This window comes from Diadema antillarum, unplaced genomic scaffold, assembly GCF_040938485.1.
Source record: "Diadema antillarum isolate AM-2024a unplaced genomic scaffold, OU_Dant_1.0 seq00001279_RagTag, whole genome shotgun sequence".
NCBI lineage: Eukaryota > Metazoa > Echinodermata > Echinoidea > Diadematoida > Diadematidae > Diadema > Diadema antillarum.
Window position 1 is genome coordinate 8,619 of NW_027272059.1, and position 21,948 is coordinate 30,566.

Below are 21,948 nucleotides of genomic sequence, written 5' to 3' on the forward strand. Positions count from 1 at the left end.
TCATTGTTTTATGTGAATTTTGTTACTTGGAAGGTGTTTTTGTCATGTTTTAATTTTCTTCTTGACCTTTTCCGTGTTGTGATATAGTTTACCATATATTTGATGGCATCAACAACCTAAAACTGAGTAAATACTATGGTCAATTCAAAGAATGTGTGCAGCAGAAGCTGTTGATTCAATGCTCCTTATTACAATCATGATTTATCACTCCCAACCTCCCACAGCTAGACCAAGCTGACATCTTGCCATAACCATGAGTGGGATTCTACGCAACAAGGTCGGCGGTGCGATCTTCACTTTCATGCTGATGTCTACCGGCTTCCTTGGCTCCATGCTAATGATGGGACCAATAGTTCCCCTCATGTTCATCAAGCCCCACCTTTATCGACACATCAATGACAATCTCATGGCACTCTGGCTAACCTTGCCCATTGTGAGTTAAATTTGTGCATCATTTGTTCTTAATTCTTCTGCTTTGATGTCATCAGATACCAGTACTGTAAAACCAGAAATTTTTGCATGCATTTTAATTTAATGAATTTCACGACAGCCAAGATTCGCAAAATCAATGTGCATGCGAAAGTTCACACTTTAATACATAGGATGCCTGTGGCAATTTGTGAAAATTTCATGCCGTGCTATTTTCTTGTTGTGCAAAATTCGCGAAAAATTTCAACACCTTGAAAATGTCCACTTTTGCAGTATGTTGCGATTGAAGTGATGATTAAGCACATGGTGCTAGATTGGTGCTCATGGATGTATGCAGTACCACAGATGTAAAGTTCTCAGATGTACAGAAACAAGGGTTTTGAATTTCATTTCGGGATGTGGCACGTTGTAGCAATAACTTGCTATTTCACTGAATTGCAGGCTGCCAAAATACATAAACCCTACCTATTTGTCTTGCTGCAAAATTAACCCTTTGTGGGATGTACACAGAGACAACCCACTTTTTTTGTCAACCATATGCTTCTTCTCAAGTATTCATACAGTTGTAGTTATGCTGGTAATACAGCTAGGAATGATGTTTCCTTTCTCTGGTTTGTATGATTTGATTTATTTCTGTCACAAAATCATACGATGAACATTATGTGATATGTACTTGTAAGTTACATTGCATAGTATGTGAAATACAACTAACATAACAACTTCAGCCATGTAGCGTTAGACGATTAGACTTCATAATAGTGGTGTCACCCATTCTCAGTGGTTGATCATGCTGCCATTCATGTTAGATTAAGTAGAGCTCCCCAAGGTAAGGTGGGTAAATGTAGTCACAATATTGGTAGTTCTAACTCTGTTTTAGCATGGTGATATATGTCCAAAGATCATCTTGATGACACCAGCATAGTTCTTAAGTGTATGCTGGAGTGTTTCTCTCCTGCATCTGAACATGATCATACTGCTCAGTCAGCAAAGTTTGACAATTTTTTCAATTGAGCCGCTGCAATGTTGAGCAATGTCAGTCAGCTGAGCATTATTTTATTTTTAGCTCACCTGAGCTATTGCGATTGCTCTTCGTCCAGCGTCCGTCGTGCGTCGTCCGTCGTGCGTAAACTTTTTACATTTTCATCTTCTTCTTGAAAACCCCAAGACCAATTTTCACCAAACTTGGCAGGTAGCATCCCTAGGGGGTTGGGATCTCAATTTTTAAAAAATGGGCACCATGCCCCACCCAAGGGGCCCCCAGGGGGCCCTGAAACCCTCAAAATTAAGAAATCTTTAAAAATCTTCTTCTCTAGAACCAGAAGTGATAGAGCTAAGTTAATACTATGAGTTAGTACATTAATGACTGTAGTTTCAAGTTTGTTCATGGCAGATCCAGGGGTGCCCCCCTTGGGGCAGTCCAAATGGGGCCTAAATTGTACAGTTTCATTATCTTCTTGAAAACCTCATGATGAATTTTCACCAAACTTGGCAGGTAGCATCCCTAGGGGGTTAAGATCTCAATTTGTTAAAATGGGCACCATGCCCCACCCAGGGGGCCCCCAGGGGGCCCCCAGGGGGCCCAACCCCCCCAAAATTAAGGTATCTTTTAAAGTCTTCTTCTCTAGAACCAGAAGTGATAGAGCTAAGTTGATACTATGAGTTAGTACATTGATGACTGTAGTTTCAAGTTTGTTCATGGCAGAATCAGGGCTGCCCCCCTTGGGACCCAGGGGAGGAGGGTGGGGAGGGATCCTAATGGAGCCTAAATTGTACATTTTCATCTTCTTCTTGTGAACCCCATGACCAATTTTCACCAAACTTGGCAGGTAGCATCCATAGGGGTGTAGGATCTCAATTTGTTAAAATGGGCACCGTGTCCCACCTGGAGGGCCCCAAGGGACCCAAACCTCCCAAAATTAAGGAATCTTTAAAAATCTTCTCTAGAGTCAGAGGTGATAGAGCTAAGTTAGTACTATGAGTTAGTAGGCCCTACATTAATGACTGCAGTTTCAAGTTTGTTTGATAGCAGATCCAGGGGTGCCCCCTTGCAGGCAGGCAGGGAGGAGGGGTGGGGAGGTCCAAATTAGGGCCTAAATTGTACATTTTCATCTTCTTCTTGAAAACCTCATGATGGATGTTCACCAAACTTGACATGTAGCATCCCTAGGCCCAGGGGGTTAAGATCTCAATTTTTTAAAATGGGCACCATGCTCCTACCCCCCCCCCCCCCCCATCCCCCGAAATTAAGGAATCTTTTAAAAAAAGTGTTCTTCTATAGTAACCAGAAGTGATAGAGCTAAAATTGATACTATGGGGGGAGGGGGCGAATTTTGGCCCTAATTGTACATGTTCGTCTTCTACTTGAGAATGCCTGGTCAAATTTTGGTAGAGCTGTGTGTAATTTAGATTAGTGACTGCGTGAAAGGTGAACTTGCGATACTCAGGTGAGCACTAGACCCGCGGGTCTCTTGTTCCTTTTGGTTTGATAAAACTCCAAATTGCAGCTATCAAACCTTTTTAGAAAAAAATAATCCATAATGCTGTTACAATATTGTCATTTCTTTGTTTTGTCCATGCCACTATACTGGGCCTCCTGGGGATAACAGCTTCTACTTGGTAAGTCAGTTCAGTGAATAAAATGACTTTAAAAGAAGTGGAATTTATGAAGTGAGTGAAGTTGATGAAGTAAATGAATATACAAAGAAACAAATATACATTGTACATATACATTTTAATTGATCAATAATGAGAGCACAATATAAATCAGTTGTGGCTCAAGTATTCACAAATCATAGAACCAGAAGTGAAAAAAAACACAAATTTTTGTATGCATTTTAATTTTGCAAATTCTGTGAGAACCAAAATTTGTGAAATCAAAATGCATTTGAAAGTTCTTGTCTATGCTATATATGCATTAAATGCCAGTGGCCATTCATAAACACTTCATTCTAGGAAAAAGGCTGTCGGCTCCAATTCATGAACATTTTGTACTTTACAGTATATGTTTTGAAGTTGTTTTGTGATCCTTTGACAGGACTGTGTAATTCATTGTTGATGTTTGTGACTGTGTTCATCCCTCAGAGGTGTTCTTTGGAGTGAAGACTAAGGTGACAGGTGACAAGCTGAGTAAATCAGAGCGGAGTGTGATCATTATGAACCATCGGTGCCGGCTGGACTGGATGTTCTTCTGGAAACCTCTCTTTGCACATAGCTCCATCCGCTCCGAGAAGATCATACTAAAAAATGACCTCAGGCACATACCTGGTGTGGGTAAGTGGTCCTAGCACTTTGGCCATTTTCCACTAGAAGCATGTCACAGTAGTATGGTATTCAAATACACTGTATTCAGTTTTGACAGTAGGGTATAGAGAGGTGAATTACTGCTAGAGATCTGTCTTTACAAGTCTAGTGGTTATTATTGGTTTAAGGTATGGGAATTAATGTGATTAGATTTCATTGCCTGCTATCTAGACAAAAATATAATTAATATCACTAATTTACCATGTCAGCCAGAAGACTTATCACGCAAGGAAAATACTAACTTGGAATTTGTCATGGAATTAACTGATGCTCATAAATCGTCAGAACAAATGTAGTATGAGATCACTTCTTGTCATGTTTGTAAAGGATGGGCAATGCAGATTGCCTGCTACATCTTCCTGAAGCGTAAGTGGGACCAGGACAAAGCGTGGCTTACAATGCTACTGGACTACTTCTGTGACACCCAATACACTGCTCAGTACTTCATGTTCCCGGAAGGTAAGAGGTTGGTTCATCTCAAGCAGTTCCACCTTCTACTGTACAGTGCTACATGTATGCGAGAGCTGAATTGAGGTGAGGATTCAGCTAGTAACATTTTGCGAGATATTTAGAAACTACCATATGAAATGTTAAGGAGCATACAATTCCAAGGGGAATCAAAAGTTTATTTGAGGAAAATCAGTTTTGAAATGACTGAGATATCTAAAAACAAGGTAAAACAAAGAAACACTAATAAAAGTCATGGCCTGTCAATTTTATTAGGATCACTTTTTATGCCTCCGCCAATGAAGTGGCCGGAGGCATTATGTTTTCGGGTCGTCCGTCCGTCCGTCCGTCCGTACGTACGTACGTCCGTCCCGTTTTGTTTTTGTCGATATCTCAAGAACCGTGTGGGGGTTTTACATCAAACTTGGTATGAGGGTATATCCTGGGGGGATGATACTTTGTTTGAATTTTAGGGTCACAGGGTCAAAGGTCAAAGGTCACAGGTTATTTTGTGGAAAAAAAAGGTTGAAAATTCATGTTTTTCTCCATATCTCGCAAATGGTTCAAGGTATCTTCATGGAACTTAGTATATATGCTTGTTCCAATGGGCAGTGATTATCTAGGGAAGTTGGGGGTCATGGTTCAAAGGTCAGGGGGTCAAAGGTCAAGGTCAACTCCTCAAAATATCACTACTTTCCTTATATTTATGCAATGCCTGAAGGTTTTTTTTTTAACTTGATGTATACATGTATTACCCAATATATATTCTGTGGGAAGTTTCTTGCCAAAAGGTCAAAGGTGAAGTGAAAGTGCTGAATTGCACTTTTTCCTCCATATCTCAAAAGTAACTCAAGGTATCATCATGAAACTTACATATTTATGCATGTTCAACCTAACAGTGATTCTCTTTGGAACTGTGAGGTCAAAGGTCAAAGGCCAGGTTTAGATAACGCTATTTTCCCATTTGATACTGAAATTATACTTTTTCTCAATACCTTGAAAATTACTCAATGCATAAACTTATAAAAGGGTCAAAAGTCAAGTAAAAATCATCAGCTCCCCAAATACCTGCACTCTGACATTTTAATCATTCATCCAATTGAACCTAGTTCTAGGAAAGTGAACATTCAGCACATTTGTGTCAAACCTGTCATTTTAATATTTTGCCAATTGTGTGAAACTGTCATCACACATTGTCAAGACATTGTACTATAGACCTATTAGGAGAACCATGCATTATGGCGGAGGCATATCAGTCGCCGTAGCGATATATCTAGTTTGAATATATCTCAGCCATTTCAAGGCCAATTTTCATCAAATAAATGTTGAATCCTTCATGAAATTACATGCTCTTTCATATTTCATGAGACATTTCTCATTATCTCACCCAAAAATGTTATAAACCTGAATCCTCACCTCAACCAGTACTGTACAGTCCCTTTAAATCTGATTTCATCAAAACCAGATATGTTTTAATTCTCTGCCTTTGTTTCTATTGATATGTTAAATATTTAATTTTACATGTATTTCATTTTACTTCACTTCATGTATTTCCACTTGAAATCATCATTGGGATTACAAAGTTTACATCAAAAGCAAACAAATTTTATGAAGAGCAATGCGAGGAATTTATGGTTGCAAAGTCTAGACTTCTCAAAGAGAAATCGTAAGTTCGTAACTATCACCAGCAGACTGAAAGAAAGCAGTAAAACAGGTCAAGGATTATTTCAGGGCTGAAATGGAGAATTGCCACCTATCTGTGATGCACATTGTGCAATGTATGTCAAATGATTGAAAGGGAAATATAAATGCAGAAATCAGACTTTGACTCTGCAAAGATTGTAAAAAGAAGCTCAATGCTGGTTTTCTTCTAGAGCTTGATCAGGTTAAGTGAAATTGAGTTTCTTTATTTAACCACAGCAAAAAAAAAAGAAAAAAAAACTATTGGGTATAAGTTGTTTTTCAGCAAGGCTGTGAACTACAAGTGTAATACATTAATAACAAAAGTACAGAATAATACAAAATCATTATACAAATCATACAGTGAGGAGTATACAGCTTAAAACAAAAATAATCAATACAAACAAAAACAATGATGGGAAAATGTTACTGAGTAAAGTACAAGTGAAAGAAAAAACTTTAACAACATATAACAAATGAAAAACAGTAAAATAAACATTCTTTATACCCCCGCCAAACGAAGTTTGAAGGGGGTATATAGGAATCAGCGGACGGTCGGTCGGGCGGTCGGTCGGGCGGTCGGTCGGGCGGTCGGTCGGGCGGTCGGTCCGTTGCAAATCTTGCGTCGCGAACTACTTCCTCAGTTTTCAACCGATTCCCATAAAACTTGGCACAGATGTGTGCCTTGGGTTGTAGATGTGCAAGACGTATTTTTTGACAGTACCCAAAAGTACGTTGCCATGGTAACGGCATATTATGGGCAAAAATGGGTACAAATCTTGCGTCGCGAACTCCTCCCACAGTTTTTGATCAATTTTTATGAAATTAGGTACAGATGTTCATCTGAATATGTTAATGTGCAAGACACATATTTCCGCAGTGGCAAAAAGTGCGTTGCCATGGTAACGGCATGTTATTGGTAAAATATAGGGCAAAATGCTTCATGGCAAAACTGCTTCATCAGTGTTCTTCCAATTCTCATGGAATTCATATTGAATGTTTGTCTTAGGATACAGGTCAGCATGACACATTTCTTGACAGTGACAAAAAGTATGTTGCCATGGTAACAGCTCACATATTATGAGCCAAAATTATGGAAAATTTTGTGTTGCGAACTACTTCCTCAGTTTTTGCCCAATTTCCATGAAACTTGGTACAGATGTGTGCCTTTGGTTGTAGATGTGCAAGACGTATTATTCGACAGTACCCGAAAGTACGTTGCCATGGTAACGGCGTATTAATGGCAGAAGATCAAGGAAAGATCTTGCGGATTTAACTACTTCCTCAGTTTTTTGACCAAAGCTTATGAAATGTTGTTTTGACCAAAGCTTATGAAATGTTGTTTGGTGGGGGTATAACCAGTCGCTGTAGCGACATTTCTAGTTTGATCAGGTTGAATTATTTACAAACGAAAGGTGTGAAATAGTGTGTGAAAATTAAAGTTATAGATCTTGTTTTTGCAGGAAATGTATTTAAATAATCTTGATGGTGAATTATAAAATACTCCATATATATTTAAGAATGGTTGATTTCGACGTAGATGAATTAGGATTTGTAATCATATGTTCATGTTTACATACAGTATTGTGACGTTCTATTTTCTCGAGTTGTTCACATAGTAGTACGGTCTGCCATGTCGAAATATTGGACCCCGTGAGATTTTCGTGCCAAAATTGATTTTTTTAGCTAACTTTGTCAATTTGGGGGTGCTGAATCCAAAAAACTTTGGTTCCATTTTTTTCGACCACGTCTTCAGCCGCCATTTTGGATTTCAAAATGGCCGCCATAGCAAACTGTATTTTGACCCAATTCTCATAATGTGAGCACCATAGAAGGTTCAAATTTGATGCAAAAATCATGTTTATGATGTCAGACATTCTGATACACCATTTCCTGATGTTGTATATTGTTTTAATACAATTTGAGGGCTGCCATCTTGAAATTCAAAATGGCCACCGTAGCTAAATGTATTTTTACCTGTGTCTCAGGTTGTAAGCACCATGAAAAGTATAAATTTGGGGCAAAAAGCATACTTATGATGTCAGACATGTTAATATATACATTTTTGTTTTAAATGATGGATCATTTTGGTTGGCGGCCATCTTGAAATTCAAAATGGCCACCATACCAAGTGTAATTGGGCCTATATCTCATATCATATGCATTGTGTATAGGTTCTAATTTGGGGAAAACAGCATGCATATGCTATCAAACTTTCTGAAACATCTTTATCTGAAATGATGGTCCATTTTGATATTATAGGTGGCCATCTTGAAATTCAAAATGGCCGCCATACCAGAATGTATATTTTGACCCATATTTCATGTTGTAACCAATACAGAAAGTTCACATTTCGGGCATAAACTGGGCTCATGATGTTGAACATTCAGATGCACTTTGATCCCCTCCCTAAAATTGCAGATCATTTTTGAGGCTGCCATTTTATCATTCAAAATGACTGCTTTTCAGCTAATGGCAAGCAACTTTTTGGCATATCAATGTTTATGGTGGTGTACATTGTACATTCTTTTACAAACACACACACACATAATTATACATTCTGTAATAATGGATTATTCGCATTGGCTGCCACTCTTGAAATTCAAGATGGATTTCGACCCATATTTGGTGCTGTAAGATCTTTACCCTGCAAACTCAAGCATGCTGGAGCACTTTCATGTAGGACCTATGTGTAAGTCAATCACTTTAGTAAATAGTATTATTATTGCGTAAGCGGGACTGCTTCCAGTCGGTACACTGCCATGTTGAAATGCAAAATGGCTGCCATGGGAAACATTCCTTTAAGAGCTTGCATTTGAGTAAAACTTGTGAATTGGAAAAAGTGCCTCAATAACTGTCTGAGTGACTAAATGCCCCCATTAAGACGATTTGGTTGTAGAGTTTAAATAAACAATATTAACCGTGTACTAAAAATTCATGGGATATTTACTTAGTTTATGTCTTCTAGGCTCATTCCCTGCATGTGTTTTTGAAGTCACAGCACTTGTATAGGGCTGTACAATGGGGAGAATTGGTTCTAAATTCTTCCAGAAACAATTGCATTTGCATTTCGTGCCACATGAACATGATAATGAATTCTGTGGCTACCGTTGGTGTAGGAAGCTCAAAGCACTTAATTGCACAGTTTATGCATAGGCCTATCCGCTGAAAATAACTAAAATGTACCATATTTATTCCCCTGTAAGTAGAGGCACAAATTAGGTTGTGAAAGTTTACGAGGTTTGTTCTCTGGATGTGTTGTATCAAGACTCTATACAAGAGCAAAGCGGGAGATTGTCCAGGTTGAAGTCATCCACGCCCAACTTCTGGAAAGCATGGACTGTGTCATTGCACATTCTGCATGATTCAAGGCTTAGAGAATTCTTGATCCATCTGCTCTTTGAGACATCCTCAAATTTTCAACTTCAGCCTGCACCATGAAAGGCATGACCAAGCAGACCTTTGTTTTTCGCAACAATTTGCAGAACATAATCTCTCAACAATGTCAATTGTACTTTTATCTCCTTTTCCAGTGATGGAGTAGACAACATGCGATGCAGTATTAAAAGAGAAGCAAAGATCAATTAGGAGAATGAAAATGTCAGTGTCTATACGTAATAATCATCAATATCTCTGAAATTCCCTGTTGCTCTTGAAGTAGCATCTAATACATGCAATGGAATGAGGATATCTGATTCCTCGTTGTGACGGGTGACAGCTCCCATAGCATCTTCGATGAACCCTTTGTTTCTTTTTTTTCCCCGTGATGTGGTATCTGTGTCAGATGGAATTGACTGCTCAGTATTTCAACTTTCAGGCTGATTATTTGGCTCAGTTTTGTGGGTTTCTAAGGCATGGGTATGAAAAACCTTTGTTAGTGAGAATGAGGAGAAGGCCATAAAATTATGAGATGAAGAGTGATTGTGGAATTACTTAGAACAGTAGAACTTATAACTTCCGATAATTGTATCGTAGTGTTATAAGAAGGTATTGGTCCTCTTAAGCTTAATAACTTTTGATCCAATCTTAAATGGTGTATTTCAATTGCAAGAGCTGAATGTCTGGCCTTTCTCATATTAGCCCAGATAGATTTTTTTTTATTCTTTCAGATACAAATTCTTCGTACAGAACATGAAAACTTCCCTTTTCATCTCTTTCTAGAATATCCTCCTTGAACCTGATTGCCAAACACCATATTCATCAGTTTCAATGCAGTGACAATTTTTGAGATTACCCTTGTGTGATGGTGTTCTAAATCATTGAGGAATTTTGATGCATCGAAAGTGCCACAGAACTGAGCTATTATTGCTCCTTTGTAGTTTTAGAATCATTGGCGGTAAAGCAGTAAGCATCTTGGAAGTCTTGATAATTGAGGATGACCCACACAGGGCAATCAGGAAAAAACCTACTCATTGACATTCCTTATTCATTCTATGTTATTCCAGAAACACATCCAGCAATTATGAGCTTCCTGATGAGTTGTTTCATTTTGTGGTCAACAAACAAGCTTGTGAATGGGATGCCTGGTAGGGTGACCATGGCATTTCTTGCCATTGCGAGACTTTTGCTTGTTTGTCTTCATTCTCTCGAGGCAGCATCAAGTTTTTGAAGATCACCTTTAATCGTATCAATGCTTGCTTTTGTACAGATATTTAATAACTGGGATTGAATGTAACTTTTAACGAGGTTCCACGACACCAAATAGTGTATTGCCTGAGAGGCAAAAACAAATCACGTGTGTATTAAGCGCATAGCTGTAGCACACAGTACGCAAACCACATATACCTGGCTATTATGGGACGTGGGATGTAATGCTTACACGCTTGCCCACACCTATGGGAAGTGGTATAGGACCCCTCCCCTACCCCCCCCCTACCATATGCAGTTTTCGCCCCTCAGGATGGCTTGATGACGTCATTGGAACCTCGTCCTTACAGTCTGAATTTATGGTGGCCATTTTGAATTAAGAGCTGGCTGTCGTTCTGTGTGACCTGAAAATGAATTCGAATGAAAATGAATGTTTTCATGAAAAATGAAAACTAGGACAATTTTGGCAAATTTATCTAAGGCGCTTACCACAGTCTTATATGTTTTTATATGGCCACCATCTTGAATCTCAAGATGGTGGCGTATCTAATGATCCACAATAGGAAACAGCTGTACTGGAACGTTGGACACCACAAGCATGTACATTACTGAAAATTTGATGCTCCTTCAATAATTGCAACATGAGGTATGGGTAAAAACGCTATGGCGGCCATTTTGAATTTCAAGATGGCAGCCTATGAATTGTATCAAAACAATCCACAATATCAGAAAATGATATATCAGAGTGTTTGACATCACAACCATGCATTTTGCACCAAATTTGTAGCTTCTACAATGCTCACTGTATGAGATATGGTTCAAAATATTGTTTGCTATGGCGGCCATTTTGAAATTCAAGATGGCAGCCTACATAATGTATCAAAACAATCTACAATATCAGAAAAAGATATACCAGTGTGTTTGACATCTCAACCATGCATTTTGCACCAAATTTAAAGCTTCTACAATGCTCACTTAATGAGATATGGATAAAAATACAGTTTGCTATGGCGGCCATTTTGAAATTCAAAATGGCGGCTGAAGACGTGGTCGGAAAAAATGGAACCAAAGTTTTTTGGATTCAGCACCCCCAAATTGACTAAGTTAGGCAAAAAAATCAATTTTGGCACAAAAATCTCACGGGATTACATAGTAGCCTCTACTATAGGCTCTCTGATCAAAAGGCTGTTGAGAAGCTTAAAAAATGAGAATAATTAAATGGAGATATCCACTGTGCATACCTTGCTTTGTATGCATGCTTAGAGCTGGTTAGATTTGTTTGATATGAAACATGGATCCTCTGATTTTGTTCTTATCCTACAGGGACTGACATGGCTCCCAACAGCAAGGAGAAGAGTGACTCATATGCTGACAAAAATAATCTGCCAAGATACGAGTATGTCTTACATCCTCGCACGACGGGTTTCAAGTTCATCATGGATCATCTGCGAAAACGTGGGTTTGGAGCTGTGATTATTACTGTAAAAGATATACTGAATGCTCAGGTCACTGTAAGACAACTGAAGAAAGTAGAAATCCTTTGAGTTAATAATGTGTTTTGATGATGTGGTTAAATAGTCACACAATATCCAAACTGATTTTTGCATAATAAAGTGTCTGTTAAAGGAAGAAAAGTTGAAATACTGTCACAAATTAATTTCACCCATTCAAGGAGCAATGGAGACAGACAATATTTTGTCACAGTGGAAAATTTGTAGTCACATTAATACGAAATATTTTTCATGTTTAAGGTAGGTAAGTATTGAAGTTAAGTGAGTTATTATAAGGTTCTGTCTTATCTCTCTAATTGCAAGAACCCTGTCTTCTTTTTTTAAAAAAAAGGAAGAAGGAGGGAGAGCGATTACCAAAAATATTCACTTTAATTCACACTTCTCTATTTCCATTCAATTTTCATTCTAGGAGACATGGTTGATGCCATCTATGATGTGACAGTTGGCTATCCAGACCAGATACCGGTCCGTGGAGAAATAGATGTCTTCTGTGGTACTCTACCTGATGAGGTACACTTCCATGTCAAGCGCTACCCAGTTAGATCCCTTCCTCTGGATACAGACTTTGAGAAGTGGTGCACGGAGCGATGGGCGGAGAAGGAAACCCAGCTCCAGGACTACTACACCAAGGACCGCTCGTTTGTGAAGAAGGATGGGGCGGATGGGGACCGGTGGAAGGGCGTGGCTGAGGAGCCAGGGGTGTACTTTGCCTTGTATGGTGCCATGGTGTACTGGGTACTCTTCCTTGTCTTTCTAGTGTGTCTGATGGCGTACACCTCCATTGCTTGGTGGCATATGCTCATTGTAGGCTCCTTCTTTCTGGCAGTGGATGTCTTTTATGGTGGTATGGAGCAGCTGACGGTGGATGTATACCGGTGGCACACCGGGCAGAACTCATTGGGGAGCTCATAGTGGATGGAAAGGGATGATTTCTAGTCCAGAGCAAGTGTTCGCACTCTGTCTTGATTCACATCACACAATTTGTTTCTTTTAATGACTGTTTGACTGTTTATGTTAGTAGGAGACTGATTTTTTTTCTCAGTATAAAAATTGGTGTCTTTGTCATTGGAGTCAATCATATGCAATATATAGATACACTTCATTCTCACATAACATACTTTATGCCTTCACTGTAGTAGTTAGTAGAACTGTGGCTGATTATCACCAATACATACAAAATACTCACCCCACTGGTATACAGAGTGACAATGTCTGGTATCATGCCTGCAGTAGAAGACTCTTACAGTCATTTTCATTGACGTCATAGATCTGTTTGGCTACACTGCTTTAACAAGAGTTGAGGGGAAGTTACAATAGATTTGATATGAATCCATGCCCCAGTTTCACCCACAGTATTTGATTCATGTTGTTACACTTGACAACAGAAAAGAAATGTAAACTGACACTGAATGATCAGGGCCCTGGTTTATTAGGAGAAACATTGCATACCATGTTCTCTCCAAGCAAGCAAGTCAAATACTGACTTCATATCATTAAAATATGCTTAAACCAAAGTTCACCCTCAATATGCAAGTCATCACCCTCTCGTCATGGGTTTAACTTCAACAATACATCTGTTTACCCAACAATAAATGTACAAGAAACAGAGAGAGGTGTATAAAGAAAACGTTAGGGCAGAGGAACATAATCTGTGTGCTCATGAGACAAGTGAAATACAGGAGAAACTAGGAAAGTAGCGGGCAAGAACATGATGCATCTCTTTACCCTTGCTTTTGAATTTTTCATCTTCACATCATATCTCAGTCACCCAGCATAAATGAACCTGGTTTATACTGAATGAATGGAGGTTTAGTCATGATGCTTTGATGAAATGCTGCTGTGTATTATGATGGGGTGAATCGCTTCATGTAGCAGTCAATTTTTCTATTACCTCTGTCAGGTTACCGTAGAGAGAGATGATGGTTAATGCAGCGGTGCCCAGTGTTAAACAACGTTGATGGAGTATTGCGGTTTCCAGTGACAACTCAAATATCACAGCACTTCACTTTCTTAGTTACACTCGTGTAACATTTACTTCTGTAAAGGGCCCTGCTGTCATGAGGTGACTGGCAGAAAGAAATACAAACAAACATAACAGAATTCAAAGACAAAGTTCTTTAATCACCATCAAGGACCTTGGCAATCTTGATTGAAAATGGATTCAAACACATGATGCAAGTAGCATTTTACTCGGGGAAGTGAGTATGAAATGAATGTGATAGCTTTGAGCATTATCAATGAAAACACATTGGTATTACCTGTATTATCAATGTATGTCTTTGTTTAATCATCTTTGCCATACAACTTGGGTCCTTTGTTATGAAGTTGATATGAAATGTAAGGACTTCGATATGCAATGTTCCTGTATACAATGGTGTCCTGCAGTGCTGTTGGCATGGCTGTAGTTTACACTCACCGTTTTCACTATAGAAATTTGTTGGTACTATTTAGCCAGGTATTATATTGCACTGCAAAAAAAAAAAAAAAAAAAAAAAAAAATTGTTACTTTTCTACTTCATTCTGCCCAAAGCTTTGTGGAGGTTTGTATCGTGTATCGGTTCAGTGTGCCATTGTTCTACAGGTTGACGACAATACTTTCATTGCTGACTGTTTGCATTTGATGTTGGGTTGTGTTGGTGGTCTGTGTTTTCAACATGCAATTGAGTGAGATATGTGTTTAAATATATACAGGCTTTCAAGTGGCCCTACTTTTCCTACTTTTTCCTACTTTTTTACTGCTGTCCCTACTTTTCCTACTTTTTTGCTCAAAATCCTACTTTTTCCTACTTTTTTGGTGAAAAACCCCGCAAAAAAAAAAAAAAAAAAATGTGCAAGGCTACTTGAATAGTTGATATTCAGAAATGATGAATAGACTCTAGTTGCAGATTCTTACTGGTGGGGAGAGCCTCTTCAGCATGAAAGAGGGATAACACAAACCAATCCACCACAAAACTGCTGCCAGCCTCAGCTTTTGCTCCTGTGTAGATGTGATTGATCCCACTGATATTGCAGCCTAGGACATGGAGCAGTGCTCATCCAGCTCTCATCATTGCTCAAAATTACCAGGCTCTCCAAAGGAGCAAAAGTGAGGCTGAGGCAGCAGGGTTGTGAGTACAAATTAAGATTTACATGTAGCAGTGGCATATCTAGGGGGGGCAAGGGGGGCACGTGCCCCGGGCACCACTCCTTGGGGGCGCAAAAAACGAAAAAAGAAGAAGAAGAAGAAGAAAATGAAAGAAAAAAAGAAGAGGAAGAAGAAGGGAAAAAAAAAACCTCGCCTGGACTGGGTGGGGGGGGGGGGAGAAGGGGGGAGGGGCAGAAAACCAAATCAAACAAGATAAAAACAAAACATGATGATGACGCGGACAAATAACAATGTTTATTGTGTTCACACAAGAATTCCGAATTCCATGTTTTGTAAGCTGAAATACAAACATTTTCGGCTCGCTCGCTGCGCTCGCTCGCCAAAATTTAGCAAAAAAAAAGATAAGAACAAAACGTGATGATGATGCAGAAATATACAAATTTCGGCTCACTCGCGCATACTAATTTAGAGTATTTCTCAAGTCCTCAGTTTGTTGGTATGAATCGTTATCAATCAGACTGTCACTATATCTTGATTAGAATTGTAAGATTTAATAAGCAAAAAAGAAAAAAAGACATGTTTGTAAGCTGAAATACAAACATTTTCGGCTCGCTCGCTGCACTTGCTTGCCAGAATTTATCCAAAAAAAAAGATAAGAACAAAACGTGATGATGACGCAGAAATATACAAATTTTCCGCTCACTCGCGCATACTAATTGAGAGTATTTTTTTTCAAGTCCTTAGTTTGTTGGTATGAATCGTTATCTATAAGGCCGTCACTATATCTTGATTAGAATTGTAAGATTTAATAAGCAAAAAATGACAAGAATCCCATGTTTTGTCAGCTGAAATACAAAAATTTTCGGCTCGCTCGCTGCGCTCGCTTGCCAAAATTTATCAAAAAAAGATAAGAACAAAACGTGATGATGATGCAGAAATAAACAAATTTCCGCTCACTAACGCATACTAATTGAGAGTATTTTTTTTTCAAGTCCTTAGTTTGTTGGTATAAATCCTTATCTATAAGGCCGTCACTATATCTTGATTAGAATTGTAAGATTTAATAAGCAAAAAAAAATGACAAGAATCCAGTGTTTTGTCAGCTGAAATACAAAATTTTTCGGCTCGCTCACTGCGCTCGCTCCTCGCCAAAATTTAGCAAAAAAAAAAAAGAACAAAACGTGATGATGACGCAGAAATATACAAATTTCGCTTCACTTGCGCATACTAATTGAGAGTATTTTTTCAAGTCCTTAGTTTGTTGGTATAAATCGTTATCTATAAGGCCGTCACTATATCTTGATTGGAATTGTAAGATTTAATAAGCAAAAAATGACAAGAATTCCATGTTTTGTCAGCTGCGGCTCGCTCGCTCGCCAAAATTTAGCCAAAAAAAAGAACAAAACGTGATGATGACGCAGAAATATACAAATTTCGCTTCACTCGCACATACTAATTGAGAGTATTTTTTCAAGTCCTTAGTTTGTTGGTATAAATCGTTATCTGTAAGGCCGTCACTATATCTTGATTGGAATTGTAAGATTTAATAAGCAAAAAATGACAAGAATCCATTGTTTTGTAAGCTGAAATACAAAAATGTTCAGCTCGCTCGCTGCGCTCGCTCGCCAAAATTCATCAAAATTTATTTCATTTAAATCACCCTCAAAAGACCCCTTTTAGGTGCTTGAAAAAGCATATCATGTGGACTTTTTTTTAAGTCCCTACCGGGGTGGGGTTGGGGTTGAACACTTTTTCAGAATTTAGGGGCGCAATTTTCGCACTTGCCCTGGGCGCCGTTTTCCCTAGATATGCCACTGATCAAGAGTTCTGGTGAGTATCAACGAAAACTACTCCAAAAAGCCTGCACGTGTCCTGATTTATTCCTACTTTTTTTTCTTTAATGCCCTACTTTTTCCCTCTCATGTCCTACTTTTTCCTACTTTTTTAGAGATTTTGCTCCTACTTTATTCCTACTTTTTTACATTATCTCGCTTGAAAGCCTGTATATATAAATGTATGTGAGTACTTTTATCGTATCTGTGATTGGAAGTGTGACAGTTCTAAAATATCACTTTCTTTTAAAAGTGACCAAAATATTTAAAAAATATTCATTCAGTCGTTTGGGGAGTTCTTTGTAACAGGAAAAGATACGATAGTTTATGTCATTTGTCCTTGGTGTCCACTGTAGTAATCAACAAATTGTAATAAAATTGCAGCTGTAACCTCTGAATATAAACTATGATGTGTGCATGTCACATGTTGGGGAATTATTCCCATACTGGTATGTTGGTTTCAGGATATAGTTAAAGTAGTAAAAGGTAAAATTGCTTTAAGAAAAACAAACAAATGAAATAAACAATGCAGCCATTATGCCCATTACTGTGGACAACAAAAATATATTCTCCAATTTCAGTACCCAGCAGCATTGCCAAATGACTTCTAAGTGAGCTTCTTTTTTATGTGTTTTTACTTTATAGAGATCTTCAAACCAAAGAAGTTTCAGTTGTGTCTCATATTAGGGCTTTACCAACGCCTTGGTGTAATATTCACTGCTAGAGAATAGACTTGGAACCAAGAGTAAAGTGCGCGTAGGAATCTAGCTGTTTGAGGCACTCTTAAAATTCTTAAGGGGGAATTTCTGATATTCACTGCGTCATACATGTATTTGCTGGGAATCAAATCTAAAAATGATATGTATATATTTGAAATAAGTGCAAATACTGACTTCTTTCTGAATGTTGTAAGTGAATGTCATACTTTTGATGTCCCAAAATAGGCCAGTTTTATCATATTAGGTACCACAGCAAAGAGACTTGTCTAAAATTTGACCCAATTTTATGTATGCTGTGCCCTCCATATCATTCAGTCAATCCTACCGTAGCGGCCACTTGTCTATAACAGCCACCTGCCATATATGGCCACTAAAAACAATCCCCCCCCCCAAAAAAAAAAGCCATGTTAACAACCCTGTCTATAGCGATCACCTGTTTATAGCAAGCCACTTTTTTTTTCATCTACCTTGGGTGATCACTATGGACAGGTTCAACTATATAGGAAAGATATTTTGACAAAAAGAAAGAGCCATTGTATTTAAAACCATAGAAGTAGGACATTTATAAACTTATATTTTAAAGTTTGGACAGTACCATTGAATGTGGGTAGACAAATATATATCTATGCATGTAGATGTACAACGTTGTATGTGTGTACATACTCGTAACCCCATGCCATACATGGAAATCCACTTGTTATGCTTTGGGGGTTTGGTGCTTCTCTTTCTCCGTCTTTTCACTGTGATCAACAATTAGACCACCTCTTCTGACTGCCAGTGCTATTGAAATGACAATTCAAAATGGCAACTCATTTATGGAAGCAAATCAGAGGAAATAGCTTGGTGTGAGGTACTGTCAGCTCAAGCCACAGTAGCCAGTGGATTACCCTCATAATGTGTGTAAACCAAGTATGTGTAATTACTGATAGTGCTACCGACAGATACATGTTTTCATTGTGGATGGCAGAATAGGATGTGAAGGTGTACCCATTGGAAGTGTATTGACAAGTTTTGAGAGCCAGGACACCCATGAAGCATAGGTACTTCAGAGTGAAAACTCAACTTTATCTTTATTATGCTTTCAGAGTATAGAGTCAAATAGCAGGATTATATTATTTAATATATGATGATGAAAAAAGAAATGTATAATCTATTTATCACTTGAAACAAAATCAAGGTCACACAGGGTACTTAAGCTAACCAACAATGGGCATACTGTTTGAATAACCCTCTCTTTTCTGCTTTGACTTTTTAATCTTATTCTCTCAGGTTTAACAAGCATAAAGCTATTTCAGTACAAAGTTGATTCTGTAATTTGATGGCAAGTAGACTAATCTGTAACAGTACTAATGTGTACTTCAAGTAACCAATGTCGTTTTGATGGGTCCGCTACTTGAGGACTAATCATGTTTTCAGTTTACATAAAGATTTGTGAAGAACATCCATTACTGTGAAGACATTTCAAACAGTTTACTGAGAGAGGGCAAATTTGCGATAAATAGAATTATTTGCTGCCTACATCAATGATGAAAAGACCCCATCCCCCACCCCCCTTCCTGGAAGTGGGTATGGGAAGCTGTATGGCATTTAAGTGCAATTTGCAACTAAGCCTGCTTATTATCTTTGTGAGGCTCTGTTTTCTTAGCACTCTATAAATGGCAGAAATATATCATTTTTATTTATGCAGTCGTTGATGAGTCGTACAAAGAAATCAATATGTTTCATGAAGACTGCCTCTGTTCTCATGTTTGTCAAGAAAATTATTCTTCCATCTCTGCGACAAGCCACTTCTCCGTACCTTCAGACTCCAGTGAGAATATTGAGAGTCAAGCACAAAACATTTCAGCTGCCATGCTATGGAGCAGCACAGAAATCCAAACTTCCTGAAATGTGGTCAAATGGCAGGAGAGGTTGAAGTACCTGTCATTTTGTTGTTTGGTCCTGCCAGAAAAACAATATTAGCAAGCAGAAAGATAGAAAAAAACAAACATAAAAGAAAATGTACATCATCGTCATATTATTAGGACATCATGGCAATTTTATTTCAATTGTATGGTCCATGGACCATACTTTACAAGATCTTTCTGCATGTAATGATGAAAGCGATGAATGCCATCTCTAAGTTTGCTAGTAAAGGTTAGGATTCTGCTTTCTTCGTGTGTGTGTGTGTGTGTGTGTGTGTGTGTGTTTGAATCAGTTCATATGATGCCAAAGGTACATGTATGTTCATTTTTGGTGCTGTAAAAATGGTGTTTATCTCTGCATGCAGTTACCGGTATGTATTGCAGATTGGACATTATTTTTCTTTCTTCTTGCATTTCTCTTGCTTTGATATGGATATGTATATTTAGGACAGCTTAGGTGTGTCGAAAATATTGTAAGGGTTAGTGAGAATGCTAAATCATATCTGGTGTATATTTGATGAATTTGAATCTCTATTCACACATAGGAAATGAATATACAAAGTATGGTGACTTGAAAATAACAGACCCTGTCAAATCATATATTACAATTACATATCTATTCTCAAGGACTTGTGAGAAATAGTCGTAGTGAATACTTTGTATCTTTAAAAATATCAAATTTTCAGAATTTTAGAAAAAATTGTATTGTCTTGGAATGCCATGTGAAATACAGAGAAATTGCCACATCGGCTGACTGCATATACATATTAATGTGATCTTAAATTGCAAATTTGTGTCTTTGTCTCAAGTACAGTGTAATTTTAGATCAGCATTAAAAATTGTATAATTAAGAACAATACCATATCCACCCCAAACAATATTTGATGTTCATTCTTTCTCTGTTGTTTCATTGTTCCATTTCACAGTGGAATTATTTGTTCAGAATAGAGGAAAAGTCTTGTGAAGAATAAGTGCAATCTTACTCTTACATTATTTGCTGTTTGCCAATTTCTTACAATTTTCTGCAAATTTAAATGTTTGATCTTGATTAATGATGTCTGTGTACGGAAATCTTGACATGATGATTGATTAGCCTAACTTCCAGACCTCTGAACACTTTCTTATGAGTTTACACATGCTTAGTCAGCATCAGAAAAACTGTACCTCATCAGAATGTTGGTCTAAATGGATCAAGGCTCATGTGTTTATTGAGTTGTATGGAGCACAATTCTGTTTGGAAGGTTAGGAAAAAAAAAGAAAAAAACAGCAACCAAGAAAGAGTTCAGAGCCTGGAAGCTAGACCAACAAAATTGTGAGATATCATGCATGGTGTTATATATTTCTGGTCTGTTTTTACTATTTTGGACCCTTCAGATATAAATGTTGTCTGTGAAGTGCATTATCATTTTGTTGGTGGAAAGTAATGAAATAAAACATATTTATTGCTTTTCAATGATACCGTATGCCTAACTATGTGGTATTTGTACTAAGTAGTCATGTATTTGTGTTGTATTGTAATACTTATTTATTTATTTATTCATTTATTCATTTATTTATTTATGTACTTATTTTTTAATTTGTAATCTTTTGTTAGGGTAGTCCATTCATCAATAAGCAGTGGTCTTCCATGGGGCCCTGAGTAGCATAGATTGAAAGTTTTCTTGAGGGTGAATGTTGTCTTACAATAGTTGGATGATAAAGTATACTCCATTTATCTAAGCAAAAAACTTGGATCAATAGAAAAATTATTGTCATACAAATGTCAGTAAATTTGTATTGTTCAATATGCCTAGAAAGTAACTCTTTCAGTCAAATCTTTAACTTAGTTTACCTTAGAAAGGAGTGCAGATATTTTTTAAGTTTACCTTAGAAAGGAGTGAAGATATTGTTTTGATTTGAAATTGATTGATTTGCACATTCTGCACGTTTGTGACTGTGTCTTTGAGCCATCAACCCATTAATGTGGTAAAATGTAGAACAAGGGGAAGTGTTTGCTAAATTGTCATCACTAGATTTGACATCTCATATCTAGCATAAGCAAGGCTCAACATTACTGGTGGCCGGGTGGCCCAGGGCCTCTAAAAATTGATGTCGGGCCACCAAATATTTCTTTGGGTAGCCGAAGCTGATCAGGTAATATTTTTAGATTCTTTTGGCAAATGTCTGAATATGAAAGTGATTGTTTCCCTAGATTGGTGTTACTCATTGAAACACTCAAATTAGATTTCACTTTGTTTCTTGTTTGATAAGGGTGTTCTAGTACCAGTACTGAGAAATAATCAGATAAGGAATGAGGCTGGTGGTTAAATACTATGTCATACATGCACAAATATACCAATTACATAGCAATATTCTTTGAAACTATGAAAAATAGGAGCAGAGTGATATCTTGAACCTTTGAAAGTACATGTAATTACTCGCGCCATTTATTTGTGTAGCTTTAGATTAGGATTC

At 37.7% G+C, this 21,948-nt stretch overlaps 1 protein-coding gene across 1 annotated transcript; it reads left to right on the forward strand.

Annotated features, from left to right (window-relative positions):
* The first annotated feature begins 242 nt into the window (after positions 1-242).
* LOC139745585 (lysocardiolipin acyltransferase 1-like) lies at positions 243-12,872 on the forward strand. Its single transcript, XM_071655978.1, has 6 exons — positions 243-433; positions 3,036-3,045; positions 3,511-3,699; positions 4,057-4,188; positions 11,767-11,898; positions 12,364-12,872. The coding sequence occupies exons 1-6, from the start codon at positions 254-256 to the stop codon at positions 12,864-12,866; spliced, it is 1,146 nt and encodes a 381-aa protein (XP_071512079.1). The 5' UTR covers positions 243-253; the 3' UTR covers positions 12,867-12,872.
* Positions 12,873-21,948: the final 9,076 nt, after the last annotated feature.